The sequence below is a fragment of the Mobula hypostoma genome, chromosome 19, assembly GCF_963921235.1.
Source record: "Mobula hypostoma chromosome 19, sMobHyp1.1, whole genome shotgun sequence".
NCBI classification, from domain to species: domain Eukaryota; kingdom Metazoa; phylum Chordata; class Chondrichthyes; order Myliobatiformes; family Myliobatidae; genus Mobula; species Mobula hypostoma.
The window spans coordinates 21,793,552-21,817,398 of record NC_086115.1 but is presented as its reverse complement, the minus strand read 5'-3'; the positions used below and the strand labels follow the sequence as shown (position 1 = coordinate 21,817,398).

Sequence of the window (23,847 nt, the reverse complement as noted above, 5' to 3'; positions counted from 1 at the left end):
CGGCAAGATATAACAATCGTACACCGCATAAAATTATAAAGGAACTATATTTTCTAATAACACACATCAAAATTGCTGGTGAACGCAGCAGGCCAGGCAGCATCTCTAGGAAGAGGTACAGTCGACGTTTCGGGCCGAGACCCTTCGTCAGGACTAACTGAAAGAAGAGCTAGTAAGAGATTTGAAAGTGGGAGGGGGAGGGGGAGATCCAAAATGATAGAAGACAGGAGGGGGAGGGATGGATCCAAGAGCTAGTCAGTTGATTGGCAAAAGGGATATGAGAGGAACATGTACCCCTTGCCCATCTTCTGGGATTTCCCCCCCCTCCCCCTTTTCTTTCTCCCTGGGCCTCCTGTCCCATGATCCATCACCTGTCCAGCTCTTGGCTCCATCCCTCCCCCTCCTGTCTTCTCCTATCATTTTGGATCTCCCCTCCCCCTCTCAAATCTCTTACTAGCTCTTCTTTCAGTTAGTCCTGACAAAGGGTCTTGGCCTGAAACATCGACTGTACCTCTTCCTAGAGATGTTGCCTGGCCTGCTGCATTCACCAGCAACTTTGATGTGTGTTGCTTGAATTTCCAGCATCTGCAGAATTCCTCGTGTTCGTATATTTTCTCATGATAGCTTTATCAAACAGTTATTGAAAGAAAAAAAAAATGGCCCATTAGTTAGACCCATCCAAATGTGCACATGACTATTGGAGCTCATCTCTTCCAAAGCTGGGTATAACCATTACTCACGGTGCCGAACCCACAGTCCATGTGAAAGCACCCACCATAGTCCAAACTGCCCTTGAAGTCCATAGAAACATAGAAAACCTACAGCACAATACAGGCCCTTCGGCACACAAAGCTGTGCCAAACATGTCCTTACTGAGAAATTACCTAGCCCTCTATTTTTCTGAGCTCCATGTACCTGTCCAGGAGTCTCTTAAAAGACCCTATCGTATCCACCTCCACCACCGCCACCAGCAGCCCATTCCACACACTCACTACTCTCTGCGTAAAAACTTACCCCTGACATCTCCTCTGCACCCTTTCTATGGTTTCCACATCCTTCCTGTAGTGAGGTGACCAGAAATGAGTACAGTACTCCAAGTGGAGTCTGACCAGGGTCCTATACAGCTGCAACATTACCTCTCGGCTCCTAAACTCAATCCCACGATCAATGAAGGCCAATGCACTGTATGCCCTCTTAACCACAGAGTCAACCTGCGCAGCAGCTTCCAGTGTCCTATGGACCTGGACCCCAAGATCCCTCTGATCCTCCACAATGCCAAGAGTCTTACCATTAATACTATATTCTGCCATAATGTTTGACCCACCAAAATGAACCACCTCACATTTATCTGGGTTAAACTCCATTTGTCACTTCTCAGCCCAGTTTTGCATCCTATCAATGCCCCGCTGTAACCTCTGACAGCCCTCCACACTATCCACAACACCCCCAACCTTTGTGTCATCAGCAAATTTACTAACCAATCCCTCCAGTTCCTCATCCAGGTCATTTATAAAAATCACAAAGAGTAGAGGTCCCAGAACAGATCCCTGAGGCACACCACTTGTCACCGACCTCCACGCAGAATATGACCCATCTATAACCAATCTCTGCTTTCTGTGGGCAAGCCAGTTCTGATCCACAAAGCAATGTCCTCTTGGATCCAATGCCTCCTTACTTTTTCAATAAGCTTTGCATGGGGTACCCTATCAAATGCCTTGCTGAAATCCATATACTGTACACTATATCTCCTGCTCTACCTTCAATGTGTTTAGTCACATCCTCAAAAAATTCTATCAGGCTCTATCACGCTTTTCATAAAGCCATGCTAACTATTCCTAATCATATTATGCCTCTCCAAATGTTCACAAATCCTGCTTCTCTGGATCTTCTCCATCAACTTACCAACCACTGAACTAAGACTCACTGGTCTATAATTTCCTGGGCTTTCTCTACTCCCTTTCTCGAATAAGGGAACAATATCCACGACCCTCCAATCCTCCAGAACCTCCCCCATCCCATTGATGATGCAAAGATCATTGCCAGAGGCTCAGCAATCTCTTCCCTCCCCTCCCAAAGTAGCCTGGGGTACATCTCGTCCAGTCCAGGTGACTAATCCAACTTGATGCTTTCCAAAACCTCCAGCACATCCTCTTTCCTACTTTCTACATACTCAAGCTTTTCAGTCTGTTGTAAGTCATCCCTACAATTGCCAAGATCCTTTTCCATAGTGAATACTGAAGCAAAGTATTCATTAAGTACCTCTGTTATCTCCTCTGGTTCCATACACACTTTTCCACTGTCACACTTGATTGGTCCTATTCTCTCACTTCTTATCCTCTTGCTGCTCACATACTCATAGAACGCCTTGGGGTTTTCCTTAATCCTATCTGTCAAGGCATTCTTATGGCCCCTTCTGGCTCTAATTTCTTTATTAAGCTCCTTCCTGCTAGCCTTATAATTTTCTAGATCTCTATCATTACCTAGTTTTTGAAGCTTCCGTAAGCTCTTCTTTTCTTCTTGACTAGACTTACAACAGCCTTTGTACACCATGCTCCCTGTACCCTTCCATCCTTTTCCAGTCTCATTGGAATGTACCTATGGAGAACTCCACGCAAATATCCCCTAAACATCTGCCACATTTCTTCCATACATTTTGCTGAGAACATCTGTTCCCAATTTATACTTTCAAGTTCCTGCCTGATAACCTCATATTTCCCCTTACTCCAATTAAACGCTTTCCTAACTTCTGTTCCTATCCCTCTCCAATGCTATGGTAAAGGAGATAGAATTGTGATCATTATCTCCAAAATGCTCTCCATCTTGAACAGACTGGCTCTCTCTCAGGAGTACTGGACCTTGCTCACTGGAGCATTCATCTGCACAAAGCACTTCATGTAACGGGAACTCTCCTTCCAATGGCATGCTGTGGCACCTTCTCTTCCATCCCGCTTTGCAGCTCCCACCAAAATAATCCAAACCGGACTGCTGTCCATCATAAAACTCTCTCCGCCCTGCTCTCTCTTGAACTTTCTCCAAATCCCACCACCCTGATTGGCTGACAAAACATTCCCAAGTTGGACAGCAGGGCTTCTTATCTTTCTGCCATCAGGACACACTTCTTTTGCAGAAAACCACTACAATGAAATACCTACAGCAGAGCAATAAAGATCTTAACCAAGGCAATACATTATGATTGCAGCTATGAGTTGGGCTCAGGGCAGACCATCTGCTATGTTAACATCCAGGAATTTGAAGCTGCCTACTCTCTCCACCAAAAATTTCCCAAAGTAGATTGGAACATGTTTACTCTTTTCCTTCCTGAAGTCAAGAATCAGCTCTAATTTTACTGACAATGAGCAAGAGGTTCACTTTGTGATGCTACTCAACCAGTGTCCTGTCTCCAGTACGTGATTCATCCAACACCAGAGTCATTGCAAATTTGAAGATTGTCTTGGAGTCATACGCAGACGCACAATTATATGTGTACATAGATTAGAGCAGGGTTCTCTAGTGACTGCATAATGTACAAACTTCTTATAGGCAGCAGTGGGAAATGAACCCAGGTCACCTATTTGGTGAAGCATTGTGCTAACGCCTATGATACCGTGCCCAGGGTCTAATAAGGAATAGTCAGCATGGCATTATGAATGGTAGGTTGCATTTAACCAATCTTAAGAGTTATGAAATAGATAAAAGGAAGGCAGTGGATGTTGTCCACATGAACTTCAGCAAGAACTTTGACAAAGTCCTACATTGGATGTTGATAAGGTTAAGTCACTTAAGTAGTAAATTAAGATTCAGAATTGGCTTAGCAGGCGATGATAGGAATGGTAGTGGATGGTTGTCTCTCCGACAGGAGGCCTGTGACAAGTGATGGCACAGGATCAACAAATTTACGGGTGAGCTCCAAGATTGGGGTTATTGTAGACAGTGAAGGATGAGTATCATAGCTTGTAGTGTGATCTGGAAAAAATGGGCTGAGAAGTGCAGTGGAACAAAAGGATCTGGGAATACAAAATCAACAATTCCTTAAAAATGGCAACATACATAGATAACGTTGTAAAGAGAGCTTTTGGCACATTAGCCTTCATAAATCAGAGCACTGATTATAGCTGTGGAGATGTTACTTTGAAGCTATGGTTGGTGTATTGGAGTACTGTGTGCAATTTTGGTCACCTACATACAGGGTGCAGAGAAAATTTACAAGGATGTTGCTAGGTCTTGAGGATCTGAGATATAGAGGAAAAATTGAATAGGTTAATAGGTTAGGACTTTATTCCTTGGAGCTTAGGAGAATGAGAGCAGATCTTACAAAATTATGAGGGGTATAATGCAAATAAGTAAAAGAATGTTATAGGTGAAACCTGCATCCATCTGCATCTTATGAATCAAAACAGTGCGGGGCAGAGCAAATAAAGAATGCAGAAATTAATTAATCCTTGCTTCAGGCCACAGTTACAGCAATGGACCACCTGATAAAGCATAATGCCGTCTCCTACATGGGGGCTTGAACAGACAGAAGCATCTCTCCACTACAGAGAGCTTCTGCTGTCTTCACCTACATGTCCTTCTCTCCCGCAGCAGAACCTAATGTAATAGGGTTTTTTGCAATATGCTTGTATGACTAGCTGGCACTGTGATTGCAAAAGCTTACGAGTTCTATGAATGTAAGAATTTGATGAAACAAATGTATGAGAGCCTTGAATCCTGAATGACAGATTGTTACCAGGTAAGTACTAGCACGCCATTTTGGGCCCCCAAAGATGCATACAACAAAATATTGAAGTTTGTTGTGGCTCCATACTGCAATCACAATAGAGAGCAGGCTCCACTGAAAGGCTGCAAAAACTGTTATTCCCAGTGTGATGACCTAAACTTCAAAACTAAAAAGTAGAAAAACCATTGCTTATAACAAAAACACTCTGGGGCTTCCAACTACAAATTTTACTACATTAGTTTTATATTTGTAAGGTTTAACTTTTTTTTAAATTAACAAAATGATTCCAGGATGCAATTTAAAGAGAAGCTACAATTGATACCATAAGCATATGATGGCTAAATTACACGGAAAAGAGAATGAGGCAAGCACGCAGTCCACTAACTATGTACCAGCAGCAAAAGGAATGCCATGGCCAAGAATCTAACCAGAGACTACAAATCAAGGCAAGGTGCATAAGGACTCCCAATTGCTTCTAATAAATTTGGATATAATGAGGTTTCCTGATGAAATATCATTGACCAGAAATACTGTGGGATGCTACAGGAGCATAACGGTTAGTTTAACTCTGTTACAACTCAGGGCATTCGATTTAGGAATTCAATCCTGACATCCACTGCTTGTGCATCCTCCTATGGAATGGGTGGGTTTCCTCTGGGCTCTCTGGTTTCCTCCCACAGTCCAAAGATGCATGGGTTAGTAGGACAATTTGTCATTATCAATTGTTCTGTGATTAGGTCATGGTTAAAAATTGGTAGGTAGTTGGTGGTGCGGCTCAAAGGGCCTCCTTTTGTTGCCAAGTTTGCAGATGATATGAAAATTGGTGGAGGGGCAGGTAGTGTTGAGGAAACAGGTAGGCTGCAGAAGGACTCAGAGTAAGTGAATGGGCAAGAAAGTGGCAAATGAAATACAATGTTGGAAAATGCATGGTCATGCACTTTGGTAGTAGAAATAAATGTGCAGACCTTTTCTAAATGGGAAGAAAATGCAAAAATCTGAGATGCAAAGAGACTTGGAGCACTTGTGCAGAACACCCTAAAGGTCAACTTGTAGGTAGAGTTGGTGGGGAGGAAGGCAAATGCAATGTTAGCATTTATTTCAAGAGGTCTAGAATACAAGTGCAGGGATGTGATGCTAAGGCTTTATAATGCACTGGTGTGGCCTCACCTTGAGTATTGTGAACAGTTTTGGGCTCCTCATCTAAGAAAAGATGTGCTGGCATTAGAGAGGGTTTAGAGAAGGTTCACAAGGTGATTCTGGGAATGTAAGGGTTATCATACGAGAAATGTTTGATAGCTCTGGATATGTACTTGCTGGAATTTAGAAGGATGGGGGCGGGTGGTGGAATCTCATTGAAACCTTTTGAACATTGAAAGGCCAAGGCATGGTAGATGTGGAAAGCATGTTTTCCCATGGTGGGAGAGTCTAGGACAAGAGGGCACAGCCTCAGGATAGACGGGCGTCCATTTAAAACAGAGATCAGGAGGGATGCGAATTTGTGGAATTTGTCACCACAGGCAGGTGTGGAGGCCAGATTGTTGAGTGTATCTAAGGCAGAATTTTATAGGTTCTTAATTGGACATGGCATCAAAGGTTACAGAAAGAAGTCTGGGGAGTGTGGCTGAGGGGAAAAGCAAAAGGATCAACCATGATCGAACGGTGGAGAACAATGAATGGGCCAAATAGCCTAATTCTGCTCCTATGTCTTATGTGCTGTATCTCTAAATAAAATTACGTTCCTTTTCACTGAATTTTCCACCACACTTATTTCAGATTTCCAGATTCTGTAGACTTTACAGTATATATGAATAGTAAAGTGAAAAGAATGCATATCTATATTGAAGTAATAAAGACATTTTATGCTGTATAATCAATTAAATTTCTAAGTATTCAAGGAAACAGTTTTTAACATCATGCAATTTCAGATGTTTATACCTTTATTCACAAAATAAATCCCACCTTTGATACTATTCGTATCAGGTCAACGTGCCATTCCGATTCTTTCTTTCATTGCATATTACATTTAAAAATTTAGAATATTTTATAGAAACAGTAATACGGTGAACAAAATCAAATAACAATTATGCGCCAAGAATTTAGAAATGGATGGTGCACATCAAACAGAGGCACTGCTACTTACTTGGCTACCTCTGAAGGAATCCTTCCTGGAGGAAAGCTCATCCATTTCTGGATGACTGGCTCATTTATTGTTAGTATGTGTTTTGACGGATTAGGAAATCTGAGGTCATCTGGTGGCATGGAATTCTTGAGAAGAAACAACAATTAACTGGTGAAAAAGGATACTTGAATGAGGTACTAGAGAAATGTGAATAAACCTGATAAAGTGATTATTCTTGAAACTCAGCATTGGATCAACAAAATTAACCCTTGAACAAATGCTGGATTTGCAAAAGTTAATATTTGAACAAATAGGATGGTTGGTGCCAGTGAAGCTGATTCGTGGCAACAGGTTCACCACGCTGTTCTCAACTGAGTGGATTTTGCTGGCCTATCTCTTTCATTGACATTTTCTGAAGTCCAGCAGTTCCTCCAGCAATGAAGGCCCCATCGTCAAAATACTCTTGAAAATTTTAACAGCTAGCAAGGCTGTGGAAACAAGGCTTTGTTTGCATAAAAGGTTTAAATAATTTTTAAAAATATTTATGACACCAAGATGCTTAAAAGTAAAAGTAATAAAAAGCATTAAAATTTGTTATTGAAGCAAGTACACCAAAATATTTCACAAACCCCTTGAAATATAAAAGGAAGCAAAGTATTAAAACCCTGCTATTCCCAACTTTTTCCCTTATTGAAGTCAATGTGATCTTAAAATAGATGGCGCAGAATCAGAGAAAAGATTCTCCAGTGTGATGCAAGTTCAAAGTAAAATCTATTTTCAGAGTACATACATGTCACCACATACAACCCTGAGATTCTTTTTCCTGTGGGCATACACAATAAATCTATAGAAAAGTAACTGTAAACAAGATCAATGAAAGAGCAAGTAGAGCGTAGAAGACAACAAACTGTGCAAACGTAAATATGAAAAAAGCACTAAGTAATGAGAGCACGAAATAACAAGATAAAGAGTACTTAAAGTGAGACCACTGATTGTGGGAACATCTCAATAGATGAGTCTAGTTATCCTCTTTTGTTCAAGAGCCTGATGGTAGACTATTCTTGAACCTGGTGGTGCAACACTGAGGTGATTGTGCCTTCTACCTGATGGCAGCAGAGAAAACAGCATGGACTAGCTGGTGAAGATCTTTGATGATGGATGCAACTTTCCTACAGCAGCACAAAATCCGATGAAACTTGGCTCTGCTGTGAGATTCTAAGAGTCCAAGTAACCATCAAATATAATCTTCTGAATCAAATTTCTGTATTTGTTTGTATACAAGTCTATAACTTCAGGCTGATTTATACTTGTGCGTACTAGCTTACGCCGCAGCCTACGCAAGTGGGCTATGCCGCTGTGAGCATTTATACTTGTGCATTGGTGTGTCTGCGTTGCTCTGCAATTCACCGCCAAAACGCTAGTTGGTGGTGGGGTTTCTAAGCCATTGTGTTGAGTTTCTTCGTGTTGAAACTCAAGATGAAGAAACTCAAACTTCAAACAATGGTGACTAAAACTGAAGGAGAGTGAATTTTCTGTGCTTGTCTGGCCACTGAGAGACATGGACAAGGAAATGCATTTCAAATATTTTCAGATGTCAGCAAGTAGATTTGACGATTTGGTTCATCATCTCCAACCATTTATTTTACATCAGCGTACGCACAGTATACTCAGAGACTGGCAATCACCATTCGAGTTTTAGCTTCAGGTAGAAGTCAACAGGCTGTAGCAGCTAGCTACAGACTGGCATCAAGCACAGGATCCTCCATAATTTTGGAGGTCTGTAAAGCTTTATGGGAAGTATTGCAGCCAGAGTTCCTTCCCTGCCCTTCAGTCGCCCAATGGGAAGCTATTGCAGTATAGGAGGAGATGCGATGCTACCAAGCCGACCAATCACATCTGTTACATTTTTGGGGAGGTGCACGTCAGGCTACGGGGTAGGGTACGCGGCTACACCATACCTATGGCGTCGATTTGATGCATAAGTATAAATTGGCCTTCAGCACCAAGGAATTTTATTGCACAGGTGGCAGCCATTTACTTTTCTAGAGCTATCAAGCTGCTATGTTTTAGTAAACATCTAATTTTTTCCTGCAAACGAGAAAATCTGCAGGTGTGCAAAATCCAACCAACACATACAAAATGCTGAAGGAACTCAGCAGGCCAGGCAGCATCTAAGGAAAACAGTACAGTCAACGTTTCTGGTCAAGACCCTTCGAGACTTCCGGTAGCGCTCATGGAGTGAAGTCGCGTTCTTGACTCGCTCCATTACCTCTGAGTTTTTTTTTCCTCTATGGTCAGCTATACTTTAATTAACCATTAAGGCATCAATTTTTACAATACTTTGAATTAAACTGAATTCTCTGACAATTGGATGATACTTAGATCTGCTATGTCTAAGAACGGGAAAAACGGCAAGGATGGTAAACCTCCGGTTAAACCGAAAGCTACGGATCTCCCTCCGACTGAATCACCGGTGACTTTGAAAGCGATATCGGAGTTAATTCAGAGGGAAATTTCAACCTCTGTTAGGGAGATGATTCGTACGGAAATTGCAGGCTTTGTTAAAGACCTGATTCATACGGAAATCTCAACTAATTTCCAGAAAATTGCCGATTTAATTGATAAGATGCAAACATGTATTGCGGAACATCAGTTGGCTATATCTGATCTTCAAAAATTCGCGCAACAAAGTGAGCTTAAGATGGGGAAAATCGAAGAAACAATTAATGTAATGAAGAAGAAACTTGACTTTTTGACTTTTAAAAACTCTGACTTGGAATCTAGAATGCGACGGCAGAATTTACGAATGATTGGCGTGAGGGAAGCCGTTGAAGCTAACAATCCCATGAAATATTTCTCTCAACTTTTAAAAGATGCATTCCCTACTGTATTTCCTGACCAACCACCGCTACTGGATCGTGTTCACAGAATCCCATCATACTCGTCTAGGTCAGATAGACCTAGGCATGTTATCTTACGTTTTCATTACTTTCAAGACAAGGAGAGACTGTTTCGATTCGCTCGATCTAAAGGTTTCATTGATTTTTCGGATCTTAAGTTCCGATTCGTGGAAGATTTCAGTAAACCAATCTGGGACCAACGGGTCCGTTACAGATCCGTGATGTCGGAATTCTATAAGATGGATTTAAGACCAGCGCTGCTGTACCCTGCACGTCTAAGGATTCGCATGTTAGATGGAGCCCTTCGTTTTTTTGATTCTCCATCGGATGCCCAGAGTTATCTGGATCAACTTTCATCTTCAACATCTTAATTGCCTTTTTTTTAATTTTCTCCGCTGATCGGAGGCTGTGAATTGGTTGGTTTTAACTTTTCTGTGCCCTATTTGGGCAGAAAAGTTTACTTTTGATTTCTTAATATGGCTGCTAAACTTTCTTTTTAACTGCGTCATTTCTTTCTTTTCCCAGGGGATTCTGGGTGGTTACTTCCCTTTTGTCATCTTACGTATTTCCTGTGCGGCCTTAAATTTTGTAGTTTTTTTTAAAATTTTATTCTGTTTTGCTTTCTATAATCACTTTATGTTAATAATCCTATTTTTTTTTGTTGCTGTGTCTATTCATGAGTTTGAGGTTTATTGTGGGTTTTTTTAATATATATTTTCCGGCTTTTGTTCTGTTCTGTGTGTATTCTAATTGAGCTAACTTTTTTTTACTTATTTTTTTACTGTTTTACAATTAGCTGATCCTTTTCATATTTATACCTTTTTTTTAGGGAGCGTATACCGGAAGTCATGGGGGTAGTTTTAGCGCTTGCTTCTTTCTGGCGGGTCTGCTTTAGATTTTGCCTTGGGGTGGGGGGTGGTGGGAGGGGCTTCACGTTTTAGTTTGTTTTTCTTTGGGCTATATACATTATTGAAGTACTGGTTGCGTCCTTTTCCCCGGTATCTTTTGTATGTTCTGTTTCCTCTCCGGGTTTGTGGGTCGCGCCTATTGTCAATCCTCCTTGTTGTGGGTTGACTTTAGGATTTATGGAGTCTATTATTAATTTTGTCTCCTGGAATACTAATGGTCTTAATCATCCTATTAAAAGAAAAAAAGTTTTTAAAGTGTTCCGGAGACTTAAAGCACAAATTTTATTTTTACAAGAGACCCATGTACGGAGGGGGGACAGACTACGTTTTTTCAAATTCTGGAAGGGACAACAATTTCATTCGAACTCCAATGCTAAGATTCGAGGCGTCTCTATTTTTATAGATTCCTCAGTTACTTTTATACAACAGGATATTATCTCTGATCCGAATGGTAGATTTTTATTGGTTAGTGGTTTACTATTTAATAAAAAAGTAGTTTTGGTTAATGTTTATGCTCCTAATATGGATTGTCCGGAATTTTATAAATCATTGTTTGATCAGTTTCCGAATTTGAACGAGTTTTCATTGATTTGGGGAGGAGATCTTAATACCTGTTTATCTCCAGCTTTGGACCGTTCGGCTCCTTTACGGACTTTACCTAATAAATCTGCAAATTTGATTAATTTTTTCCTTTCTGATTCTGGGTCGACGGACATTTGGCGTTTTCTGCATCCTCAGGAAAAAGATTTTTCCTTTTTTTCACATGTTCATCATTCCTATTCAAGAATTGATTATTTTTTTATTGATTCTCGTCTCATTCCTTCAGTGATTAAATGTGATTATGATTCTATAACCATTTCGGATCATGCTCCACTTAAGCTTTCTATTAAAATTATGGCCAATATACCAAACAATAGACAATGGCGTTTTAATTCGCTGTTGCTTCAGGACTCGGACTTTGTTAATTTTATGAATGAACAGATTGAGCTTTTTTTTACAATTAACCATACAGAAGATATTTCGGTTAACACTCTTTGGGACACTTTTAAAGCCTATATTCGGGGTCAGATTATTTCGTATTCCGTTGCTTTGAGGAAGAAACAGAAGCAGGAGGAGATGGCAATTGTGGACAAGATTAAAGAAATTGATAAGAAATATGTTATGGCTCCTTCTGAGGAGCTATACAAACAAAGAACTGAACTTCAAATGGAACACAGTTTACTACTCTCGTCCTCGATTGTAAACCAATTAAAGAAAACAAGAAGTGATTTTTATGTTCACAGTGATAAAATTGGCAAGCTGCTGGCTAATCAATTGAAATCTAATTATGTTAAATCTCAAATCAATCAGATTTATAACCAAAATGATCGATTGATATTGGATCATGTGGGGATTAATCAAACCTTTTGTGATTTTTATTCTTCTTTATATCAATCAGAGTCTCCTCGAGATTCTAAATATATGAATGATTTTTTAGATAAGTTAGACTTCCCTCAGATTTCACAGGATATGTCTTCTTTATTAGATACTTCCATTACAATGGATGAGATTAAGAATGTTATTTTTTCTATGAATCTGGGGAAAGCTCCTGGCCCTGATGGGTTTACCGTTGAATTTTATAAATGTTTTGCTTCTTTATTGATTCCTTGGCTCTATAAGGTTTTTGAGGCTTCTTTGAAACTTGGTAAACTTCCGGAATCTTTTAATAGAGCATCAATTTCTTTAATACTAAAGAAGGATAAAGACCCTGCTCAATGTGCATCTTATAGACCAATATCTTTATTAAATGTTGATTCTAAAGTTTTTTCTAAGTTATTAGCAAATAGACTAGAAAAAGTACTTCCTTCTATTATTTCGGAAGACCAAACGGGTTTTATTAAAGGTCGTTACTCTTTTTATAATATTCGTACATTGTTAAATATCGTTTATACTCCCTCACAAAATGTTCCTGAGTGTGTTATTTCTTTAGATGCCGAGAAAGCTTTTGATAGAGTAGAATGGCCTTATTTATTTAAGGTGCTTGAAATGTTTAATTTTAGCTTGAAATTTATATCCTGGATTAAACTGTTATATCACTCCCCTGTAGCCTCGGTTCGTACTAACTCTTTAAACTCACCTTTTTTTCCTCTCTTTCGTGGTATTCGACAAGGCTGTCCTCTTAGTCCCCTATTATTTGATATTGCATTAGAACCTCTTGCAATTGCTATTCGAGAATCTTCAAATATTACTGGGATAACTCGGGGATTAAAGTCCCATAAATTATCACTCTATGCTGATGATTTACTTTTATATATTTCTAATCCTGAGAGATCTATTCCTGCTGTTTTAGAGTTATTAGCACAATTTGGTCTTTTCTCAGGTTATAAATTAAATCTTAGTAAGAGTGAACTTTTTCCGATTAATAAACATCTTCCCTTATATTATAAATTTCCATTTAAATTGATTAATAATTACCTTTCATATCTTGGGATTAAAATTACTTGTAAACATAAAGATTTATTTAAGACTAACTTTTTACCATTAATAGACCATATTACTCAACTTTCATCTAAATGGTTTCCCTTATATTTAACTTTGATTGGTCGTATTAATGCAGTTAAGATGTTTTTTTTGCCAAAATTTTTATATGTGTTTCAGGCATTACCAATTTTCGTTCCTAAATCTTTTTTTGATAAAGTCGACTCTAAAATTTCTTCATTTATTTGGCAGAATAAGAATCCGAGACTGGGTAAAATACATTTACAGAAAGCTAAGAGAGATGGAGGTTTAGCATTACCTAACTTTAGATTTTATTATTGGGCTATTAATATTCGACATATGAAATTTTGGTTACTTGACCAGGACATACTATCTATTCCTAAATGGGTAGCATTGGAATTACAATCTGTTCAGGGTTATACACTTGGTTCTATTTTAGGTTCATCTCTTCCTTTTGATTCGAAACGCCTTAAGCAGGTCTCTAACCCGATCGTTAAATATGCTTTGCGTATTTGGTTTCAATTCAGAAAATTTTTTGATCTTAATCAATTCGGGTTAGCGATTCCTATTTTAGGTAACATATTTTTTCCTCCCTCTTTTACGGATCGCGCTTTTCAAACTTGGAAGACTAAGGGTATTTTACGGTTTTTGGATTTATTTTTAGATGGTTCCCTTATGTCTTTTGAACAATTATCTAATAAATATAACTTATCAAGAATACATTTTTTTAGATATTTACAAGTTAGAAATTTCCTAAGTACTATACTTTCTTCCTTTCCAATGCTTCCTCCTATATATATTTTAGATTCGATAATTAACCTTAATCCATGTCAGAAAGGTGCATCGGCTATGATTTATAATATTATTATGAAACTTAGGAAAGCTCCATTTGATAAGATTAGGGTAGATTGGGAACAGGAATTGGGGCTTACCATTTCTGTGGATGATTGGGGGCAGATTTTACAATTAGTTAATACTTCCTCTATTTGTGCTAAACATTCCCTAATTCAATTTAAAGTGGTTCATAGAGCACATATATCCAAAGATAAGTTAGCGCGTTTTTACACGCATATTAATCCTTTCTGTGATAGATGTTCGGGGCAGATAGCCTCTTTAACTCATATGTTTTGGTCTTGCCCTACTTTGGAAACTTTTTGGAGAGATATTTTCAATATTATTTCTAAGGTATTAAATATAGATATCTCTCCTCACCCTATTACTGCTATCTTTGGACTACCTAAAATTTCTAGTAATCTTTCCCCTTCAGCCCGTAGAATGATTGCATTTCTTACTTTGATGGCGAAAAGATGTATTTTACAACATTGGAAAGAGCTTAATGCTCCAACTACCTTTTTTTGGTTTTCTCAGACGATTTTATGTTTGAATCTGGAGAAAATTAGAAGTAACCTTTATGATTCTTCATTTAAATTTGAACAGATTTGGGGACCTTTTATTCGATATTTTCATTTAATGTAATATTTACCCTTCTTGTTTTTTTTTCACTGTCTTAATGGAGGTCGGGATTGAGGACGTGATTTTAAGTTTAACTCTGTTTGGTTTCAAGTTAGCCCATTGCTTTGCTTTGCTTTTAGTTAGTTGCACGGTGGGTTTTTTTTGGGGGGTTTTTTTTTCTTTTTTTCCATTGATATATATAAAATTTAGTATACTATTATGTTATCTTGGTTTCTTATGCTTAAATTACATTGTTTGTAGTATTTTCTTTTTGGTATTGTTATCTTTTGGAATTTTATTATACTTTAACATTGTATTAATGTTTATATGGCTTACCTTTTTTGTATACTTACTCAATAAAAAGATTTAAAAAGAAAGAAAGAAGACCCTTCACCAGTCCTGATGAAGGGTCTCAGCCTGAAACGTCGACTGTACTCATTTACATAGATGCTGCCTGGCCTGCTGAGTTCCTACAGCATTTTGTATGAATTTGTTTCCGCAACTCAAATTTTACTCCTACATAAAGTAATGTGCACTATAATACCATTCTAATGAAGCCATTTTTGGTTTGAATTTTGTTTTGGATATACAGGGGATTCTGGTTAATTGGGCCCTCAGTCAACTGGGGCAGCCACTTATTTGGGACAACTCAAAGAACAAAACTAATTGAGATGCCCTTCATTTATTTGGAACACTACACCATTTAGCTGGGACAGGAGACTGCTGCTAAACATTATCTAACTAGTGTCAGTCACATGCACTTGTGTGGTCGTTAGACATAACACCATGCTTAGTGCAAACAATTTTAAGTAGTGTCAGTTGCGTGTACTTACGTTCAAACAGCAGTGATTTTTGGTGAGAAATAAGCAGCAAGACAATTCAGAATTGTTTTGCTCATTGCAGTTTTAAGTATGTAGGCTTGGAGATGCCAGAATCGGCTGGGAGTGAAAATGAAATGATTTCACTACTTCAACAAGTTAGGAACTATGAAGAATTTGAAGGAATTAACAATCACTTTGAATTTTACAACGAAAAAGATTTGGAGGATGCAATCATCGAAAACATTATAAGAAGGCAGTCCATTATCTGCACTAGGTATCTCAGCTGATTTTGTTCAGTCAAAAGAACACAGCAAAGAAGAACGAATTTTTCTGCCGATAACTATTATGAAGTAATACAGTTTTATAGTACTGTAGTAGTATTCAGTGTTCTAATTTGTTCTACATTTACTCAGTTAAACAGTAGTTTGTCTTTTCTATACCTTTTTAACTATTCCATGAAACTTCAGCTAATTGGTGTAGCCGCTTAATTGGGCTAGAATGTACCAGGCCTGATAGGTATCATAGAAACCATAGAAAAACCACAGCACAGAAACAGGCCTTTTGGCCCTTCTTGGCTGTGCCGAACCATTTTCTGCCTAGTCCCACTGACCTGCGCACTAACCATATCCCTCCATACACCTCCCATCCATGTATCTGTCCAACTTATTCTTAAATGTTAAAAAAGAACCCGCATTTACCACCTCATCTGGCAGCTCATTCCATACTCCCACCACTCTGTTTGAAGAAGCCCTCCCCCCAATGTTCCCTTTAAACTCCCCCCCCCACCCTTAACCCATATCCTCTGGTTTTTTTCTCCCCTTGCCTCAGTGGAAAAAGCCTGCTTACATTCACTCTATCTATACCCACCATAATTTTATAGACCTCTATCAAATCTCCCCTCATCCTTCTATGCTCCAGGGAATAAAGTCCTAACCTATTCAACCTTTCTCTGTAACTGAGTTTCTCAAGTCCCGGCAACATCCTTGTAAACCTTCTCTGCACTCTTTCAACCTTATTTATATCCTTCCTGTAATTTGGTGACCAAAACTGAACACAATACTCCAGATTCGGCCTCAATTAACCGGCCCCAGTTAACTGGAATCCACTGTATATTCAGTCTTTTTAAACTATTTGGGATACAGTTGGCAAGACCAATATCAAATATATTTGTGCTTCCATTGAAGAATTGCACCCAGATAACAAGTGTCTTAATCAACCAAAAAATGCACCCACAGACTAACTGTAAACTTGTTATTACTAAGACAATCTGCAGTGTCCAGATGTTACTAAAAGCTTCTAGCAAATCTGCTGGCTACATCCAATTTTTTTTTTTTGTCCTTAGTTCCATTATGGCTCAGCAAAGTGTATATGTTCATGCCATCTCTCTTAGGCAATTTAATGCACACTGAAGCAACATGCTGGCTATAGCTGTGCTCCATATTTTTTCCCAAACCAGGCTCAAGAGCATACTCAAATCCATTATAGGGTTCTCATGAATCTTCCGTTTTATTTATATTTTGCTCAACGTAAATTTTTCCTTGAAACTTTTCCTGTTTATCATTTCTAGTACATAAAGACACGAGATCTTGCAGATGCTGGAAATCCAGATCTGTATTGGTGAGACCTGATGAAATTTGTGGGGCAACTGTTGTGGTCCTCAGCTCCATCCACAAAAAAATGGTATTTTCTGGTGAACAGCAATTTCAATTTCCATTCTGACCTGTCGGTCTATGGCTTCCTATTCTGCTACAATGAGGCCACTCTCAAGTGGAAGAAGCAACACCTCATATTCCATCTAGATAGACTCCAGCCTGATAGCATGAACATCAATTTCTCCAACTTCCAGCATCTTTTCTCCCCTCTCCTTTCCCTCTTCATTTTCCCAATCTGGTTTCTTACCTGTTCTCCTCACCTGCCTATTACCTCCCTTGGTGCCACTCTGCCTCCCTTTTTCACCCCTATGATCCAGTCTCCTCTCCTATCACTCTTGCCTTTCCAGTCCTGTGCCTTTTCCCAGTTATCACCTCCCAGCTTCTCATGTCATCCCCTCTCCCCACCACCTACCTGGCTTCACCCATCACCTTCTAGCTTGTCCTCCTTCCCCTCCCCCAACTTCTTATTCTGGCATCTTCCCCCTTCCCTTCCGGTCCTGAGGAAGGGTCTCAGCCCGAAGCACTGACTGTTTATTCATTTCCATAGAGGCTGCCCAATCTGCTGAGTTCCTCCAGTATTCTGTGTGCATTACGCTACCATTTGTAATAGCTTATTTCATTTTCTCTTGAGTCTACTATCCCACTCTGTTTTATCCAACATCACTTAATTGCCTGTAGCTCTGTATGTGACAAGTCAAGGAAAAGAATAACCTTCAAATGAATCATGGTAAGGAAAGGTAGAAATCAACATTAACTTTATCTGATATTTATATTCACTACGTGGCTTCCATTTATCCTCCTCCACAAATTCGAACCTCCGCATCAACCTCTTCCAAATTCTCATCAACAGTGTCTGTTCCAACCCATTTTTGTAGTTTTGATTAAGATGTGCATTTCTAAGCATTATTTCTTAACATACAGAAAACACAAAATATATATTTTAATGTCATACTTTTGAGAATGAGTAAAAATTACTTGCTTTTGAAACATTTGGTCTCCCTGAGCTAAGAAAATTATGGATCATAATGTCAAAAATAGATCTTGATCAAGAAATATTTCAAATAAGGTGTTTTGTCTTACCTGCAAATATGCAAAACTTTGGTCTCCTCCAGAGTAAATTCTTTTCACAAAAAAATTGTTTTGAGCATCTGCAATATTAAATTGAAAGGATAAAATACTAACATACTACGTTTTCTATAGATGCTGATCATACCCTAAATACTTCCAACACCTAGGTGGAAGCATCTTCATAACTTAGCAAAATCATAGTTTTTTTTAGTATTGGTTAAACCCAGAAGAAAACCTGTATATAAATGGAACAAACGCAACATCATCTTAAACGTTATGATGAGTGAACAGGATATAATTACACTTTAGGCAGGGAAATGCTAATTAAATTGCTCAAAATTGTGTAATTTTAAAAGATTGACCTGATAGAGGTGTATAAGATGATAAGAGGCATTGATTGTGTGGATAGTCAGAGGCTTTTTCCCAGGGCTGAAATGGTTGCCACAAGAGAACATAGGTTTAAGGTGCTGGGGAGTAGGTACAGAGGAGATGTCAGGGGTAAGTTTTTTTTACTCAGAGAGTGGTGAGTGTGTGGAATGGGCTGCCGCAACAGTGGTGGAGGCGGATACGGATACGATAGGGTCTTTTAAGACACTTTTAGATAGGTACATGGAGCTTAGAAAAATAGAGGGCTATGGGGAAGTCTAGTAATTTCTAAGGTAGGGACATGTTCAGCACAACTTTGTGGGCCGAAGGGCCTGTATTGTGTTGTAGGTTTTAAAAAAAAATTCTATGCTTATATTTAGTTTGGAGCTGGCCTGAGGCAGCCTCTGAGAAAGTGGATATTAACTGAAAGTTAGTAATTTTAAAAATAGTAAAAGAAATAAAAGGAGAACATGCTGGAAAGACACAACATCAGGCAGCATTCATGGAGACAAAAAGAGCAATAACTCTTCCTCAGTTCCATTTTTCTTTCAGTTTTCTAGTATCTGCAGGATACAACTTTTACAAAAAAAAATCATTGTTATTCAGAAAACAGACCACTGTTGAGTTATACTGAAATGGCTAAAATAAAATTAAAAAGCAACAAATTTGGAGGAACTGTATACTGGAGAATTTAATACAATTTTTTTTAAAACAACAGCATATACCTACTGGGACTATAAGGAATCCAGGCTCCTCTCACTGTAGAAGGACTTTTTCTGTTACTTGTAGAACCAGTTCCTAGTTGACCATTTCCGCCAAGACCAAATGAATAAACCTTCCCAGAGGATGGAACAAATGCTAGTGTGTGCTGCCTTTTGTTTTAAAAAAAAGACAATTATAAAAACAATCATATTCTAGTTAACTGACCATAAAGGTAAAACAAAGTTCTTGTTAGGGCCATGAATTTACTAAAAAGAGAACAAGTGGATTTTCAACTTGTTATACAGAAATCAAGTATTTAGTGCATGAGCTCTTTGCATCGAGTTTAAATAAAGTAAAATGTTAATTCCAAAAGCATATTTTCTTTTAACATTGTTTTAGACAATCAAATTCAAAAGATGTGCCTTTTACCTTTACTGCCTAGTTTGTAACCTGACCAAGCCGACCACTCTTTCTATTTTTCACTTGGCAAATTCTAGAAGCAAGTGACCCTCCTAATCATATTACTATCAAGATAGAATAAAGAGCATCCTTTTGTCAGGTGGCAATCTGATTTAAACAATTCCAAACCTAAATACTGCAGATGCTGGAAAGCTGAAATGAAAACAGAGAATGCTGGAAATACTAAAGAGGTCAGACAGCACCTATGCAGAGAAACCACCCCTAAGGAAGAGAATTAATGTTTCTAGTCAATGACCTTCCAACAAAACAGAGGGGTGGGGGTGGAGTCAGGGAGAAATTCAGGCATCAAGCACTATTAATATAGTAGAGGGGATGAGGACTTATATAACAATAGGGAGGAAATCAGAAGTGATTCTGTGACGCATTGGTACTGGCATTAGCTGAGAGGTTGGTAAATGCTAGTGGTGAACAACAGCTATGCTTAGAGATAGCATTCTAGAAATAAATCACCTAATTTACATCTCCATTTCCCAATGTAAAGGGGAATGCAATACGATTACGAATGGCTAAAATGCAGCAAGTACAAATGCTGCTGTACGTTGAAGGAGTGTTCAGACATTTGAAGTACAGGATGGGTGTTACAGGGAAAATGCTATGAGAAGAGCAGTAGATGTCAGTAAAAATGAAAGAAGATTCAGTGTGTCAGTTAAAGAGGGGGCGATGGATGGATGAGAGACAGAGGTAAAACGCATCTGAGAATATTTATTTTATTTATTGAAATACAGCATGGAATAGGTCCTTCTGGATCTACGAGTCACACTGTCCAACAATCCTCCAATAATCAGGCCAATGTACAATGACCAATTAAGCTACAACTGGTTCTTCTTTGGACTGTGGGAGGAAATTGGAGCAGCCAGAGGAAACCCATGCTGTCACATGGAGAACGTACAAACTCCTTTTGAACCCTCATTGCCTACACTGTAAGGCACTGTGCTAACCACTATGCTACCATGCCACCCAGGGATGCATGAAATGTCAGAAATTGTGCAGAATGATCTGTTGCAAAAATCTCCAATCAGTCTGCACATGTAATCTTGAAATTCTAACCGTCCATTAATTCAGTTTGTAACTTTTCTCAATCTAATCTCCACTGTAACTGCCTCTAATTTAACTATTGTCTACAGATCCAATAAGGCTTAATTTGAGGAACAGCTTGAGCTTCCAACTTGCAGGATTCAACACTGACTTCAATAATTTCAGTGTTGAGTCCTGAATATTAGAAGTTTGTGTCTCAGAATTTTAGCAGCATTTTTCAGCTTTACTTCCTTTATTTGAAATTTTATGTTTTGCTTCCTGTGGTTAAATTATCAAACTAGTAATCCACAGGCCCAGTCTCAAATCACATCGTGACAATTTTAATTCCAGTTAAGACCTGGAGATTGCAAAAACTAGTTTTAGTAACGATGACCACAAAAATTACCAGATCACTGTAAATATCAATGTTCTTTGCAGGAGTAAATCTGTCAGTCTTACACAACCCGTGCCATGAGAGTGACTCTACAACACATTCTGAAATGTCTAGGAAACTGCTCTGCTATTATTGCTGCAAAGAAAGAAAGAAATAAAGTAGATGGGCCAGTGCGTATTGACCTGGACACCAAATTATGATTTGGAAAAGTCACTTTTAGCCCAGTCATCCTGTCAAGTCCTCTTCACTACATCAAGGGACAGGTATATACATAAAGACATGCTCACTGATTTATTAAGCAGCAGTTTGACATAATACTTCACACAGAATCCTCGATCAAAATTCCTGGTACGTACTGTCTGGACAGTAGGATTGATTAACCAGAGGAAGCAGCAGTAGTAATATAAGCAGGAGGTGGTAGCCTTTGGAGTCAATATTGACACCTGACCTCCACTCCCCTCAAGTCTCATGGTATCAAGTTAAACATGAGCGAGGGAAGTTCTTCCCGATTATCAGTGATCGTCATTCCTCAGCTGCACATTATAATCAAAAAATTCTTAGACAACAAAGGGTAAGGAACCAGAAAACATGCATGCTCCAGAACTATCTTCATTCTTAACAAATTGTTCCAATATAGTTGCAATGCTGGCACCTATCAACGAATTTAGTCACACTTCATATAAAAGAGGTAATTGAGAAAGAATGATATAGCACAAGGGACAAGTCTTTCTGCTTACTGAGTTTGCACTGACTATCAAGCATCCATTTTCACAGTAACCTTACCCCAATCTATTTTACAGTTCCTACATTCTCAACAACTCACCCTCATTCTCCCATTCATCTACATTGTCGGGGCAATTTACAGTGCTAAATTGTATATTTTTGAGATGCAAGAAGAAACCAGAATACCTATAGGAAACAGTGACCTTAGAGAGAACATGCAAGTTCCACAGACAGCAGCTCTGTTATACAACTAGGTTGTTGGCGATCAATTATCGCAGTTGTTTGACACCACTGCAGGAGCCGGGACTTAGAGCAAATACAGGAGTTTTTAAGAAGAGGTGAGTCTCAGACTTTCTCTGTGGTTTTAGCTAGCAGGAGCCTAGAAGAGGCAAATTTGTAAATTGTCCATTGAAAATTGATTGGTTAATTAGTTAATTGGCATCAGTAATTTAAAGTTAGGGTCAAGCAGAGGGGCCATTGTGGCCAGGCAGTTTTAAGTGGGTAGCTAATGCTTTGGCTCAAGAAGCAGAGAAAGCAGAGTTAGTGGGAAGTTAGAGAACTGGGAAGCTTTTATAAACCAAAAGAAGGCAACTAAAAAAAGTCATAAAGGAGAAAAAGATGGAAGACAAAGGTAAGCTAGCCAATAATATTAAAAGCATACCAAGAGTTTCTTCAGATATATAAAGTGTAAAAGAGAGACGTGAGCAGATATTGCACAACTGGAAAATGATGCTGGAGAGATAGTAATGGGGGACAAAGAATGATAGAAGAACTGAATAAGTATTTTGGATCAGTCTTCACTGTCAAAGACACAAGCAGTATGCCAGAAGTTCGAGATTGCTGGGGGCAGAAATCTGTGAAGTTTCCATTAGTAGGGAGAAGCTGCTAAGCAAATTGAAAGGTTGTAAGGTAAATAAATCACCTGGACCAGACTGTATACACCCAGGGTTCAGAAGGAGGTGGCTGAAGGGATTGTGGAGGCATTAACAATGATCTTTCAAGAATCAATGGATTCTGACATAGTTCCGGAGGACTGGAAAATTGCATATGTCAGTCCACTGTTCAAGAAGGGAGCAAGGCAGAAGAAAGAAAACTATAGGCCTTAGTAGTTGGAAGATGTTGGGAGTTGATTGATAAGAATGTGGTTTTGGAGGCACATGATAAAATAGGCCGTAGTCAGCATGATTTCCTTAAGGGAAAATCTTGTCTGACAAATCTGTTGTAATTCTTTGAAGAATAACAAGCAGGATAGACAATGAAGAATTGATGGATGTTGTATACTTAGATTTTCAGAAGGCCTTTGACAAGGTGCCACACGAGGCTTAAGAGCCAAATGGCATTTCAAGAAAAATACTAGCATGATTAGAGGACTGGCTGATTGGCAGGAGGCAAAGAACAGGCATAAAAGGAGCCTTTTCTGGTTGGCTGTTGGGGACTCGTAGCGTTCCACAGGGATTTGTGCTGGGACCACTTCTTTTTACATTATATGCCAATGATTAGGATGATGGAATTTGGTAGCCAAGTTTGTGGATGATATAAAGATAGGTGGAGAGACAGAGCAGAGAGGCTACAGAAGGACTTACATTAGTAGAATGGGCAATGTAGTACCAGAGGGAATACAGTGTCAGGAGGTGTATGGTCATGTACTTTGGTATAAGAAACAAAAGTGTAACTATTTTCTAAATGGAGAGAAAAGTGCAAAGGGAATTGGGAATTCTTGTGCAGGATTTCACAAAGCTTAATTTGCAGGTTGAGTCAGTGGTGAGAAAGGCAATGCGATGTTAGCATTCATTTCAAGAGGACTAGAATATAAAAGCTAGGATATAATGTTGAGGCTTTACAAAGCACTGGGGAGGCATCACTTGGATTATTTTGAGCAGTTTTGGCCCCTTATCTAAGAAACAATGTGTTGATATTGGGGAGGGTTCAAAGGAGGTTTATGAAAGTTATTCCAGGATTGAAAGGAGTAAGGAGCATTTGATGCTTCTGGGCTGCCACTCACTGGAATTCAGAAGTATGAGGGGTTCAAGACTGGGTATATTTAAGGCAGAGG

General features: G+C 38.9%; 1 protein-coding gene across 2 annotated transcripts in view; it reads right to left on the bottom strand.

Annotated features, from left to right (window-relative positions):
- The window catches only part of herc4 (HECT and RLD domain containing E3 ubiquitin protein ligase 4), a 118,459-nt gene that overhangs the window by 68,814 nt on the left and 25,798 nt on the right, over positions 1-23,847 (bottom strand). Inside the window, exons 8-10 of one of the 2 annotated variants that reach the window (XM_063071530.1) lie at positions 19,211-19,353; positions 18,128-18,195; positions 6,858-6,982 (exon numbers count right to left, since the gene is read on the bottom strand). In XM_063071530.1, the coding sequence (XP_062927600.1) occupies positions 6,858-6,982; positions 18,128-18,195; positions 19,211-19,353 (336 nt within the window). The remainder of the gene's footprint in view (positions 1-6,857; positions 6,983-18,127; positions 18,196-19,210; positions 19,354-23,847) is intronic. The other variant, XM_063071529.1, reaches the window with a different exon arrangement.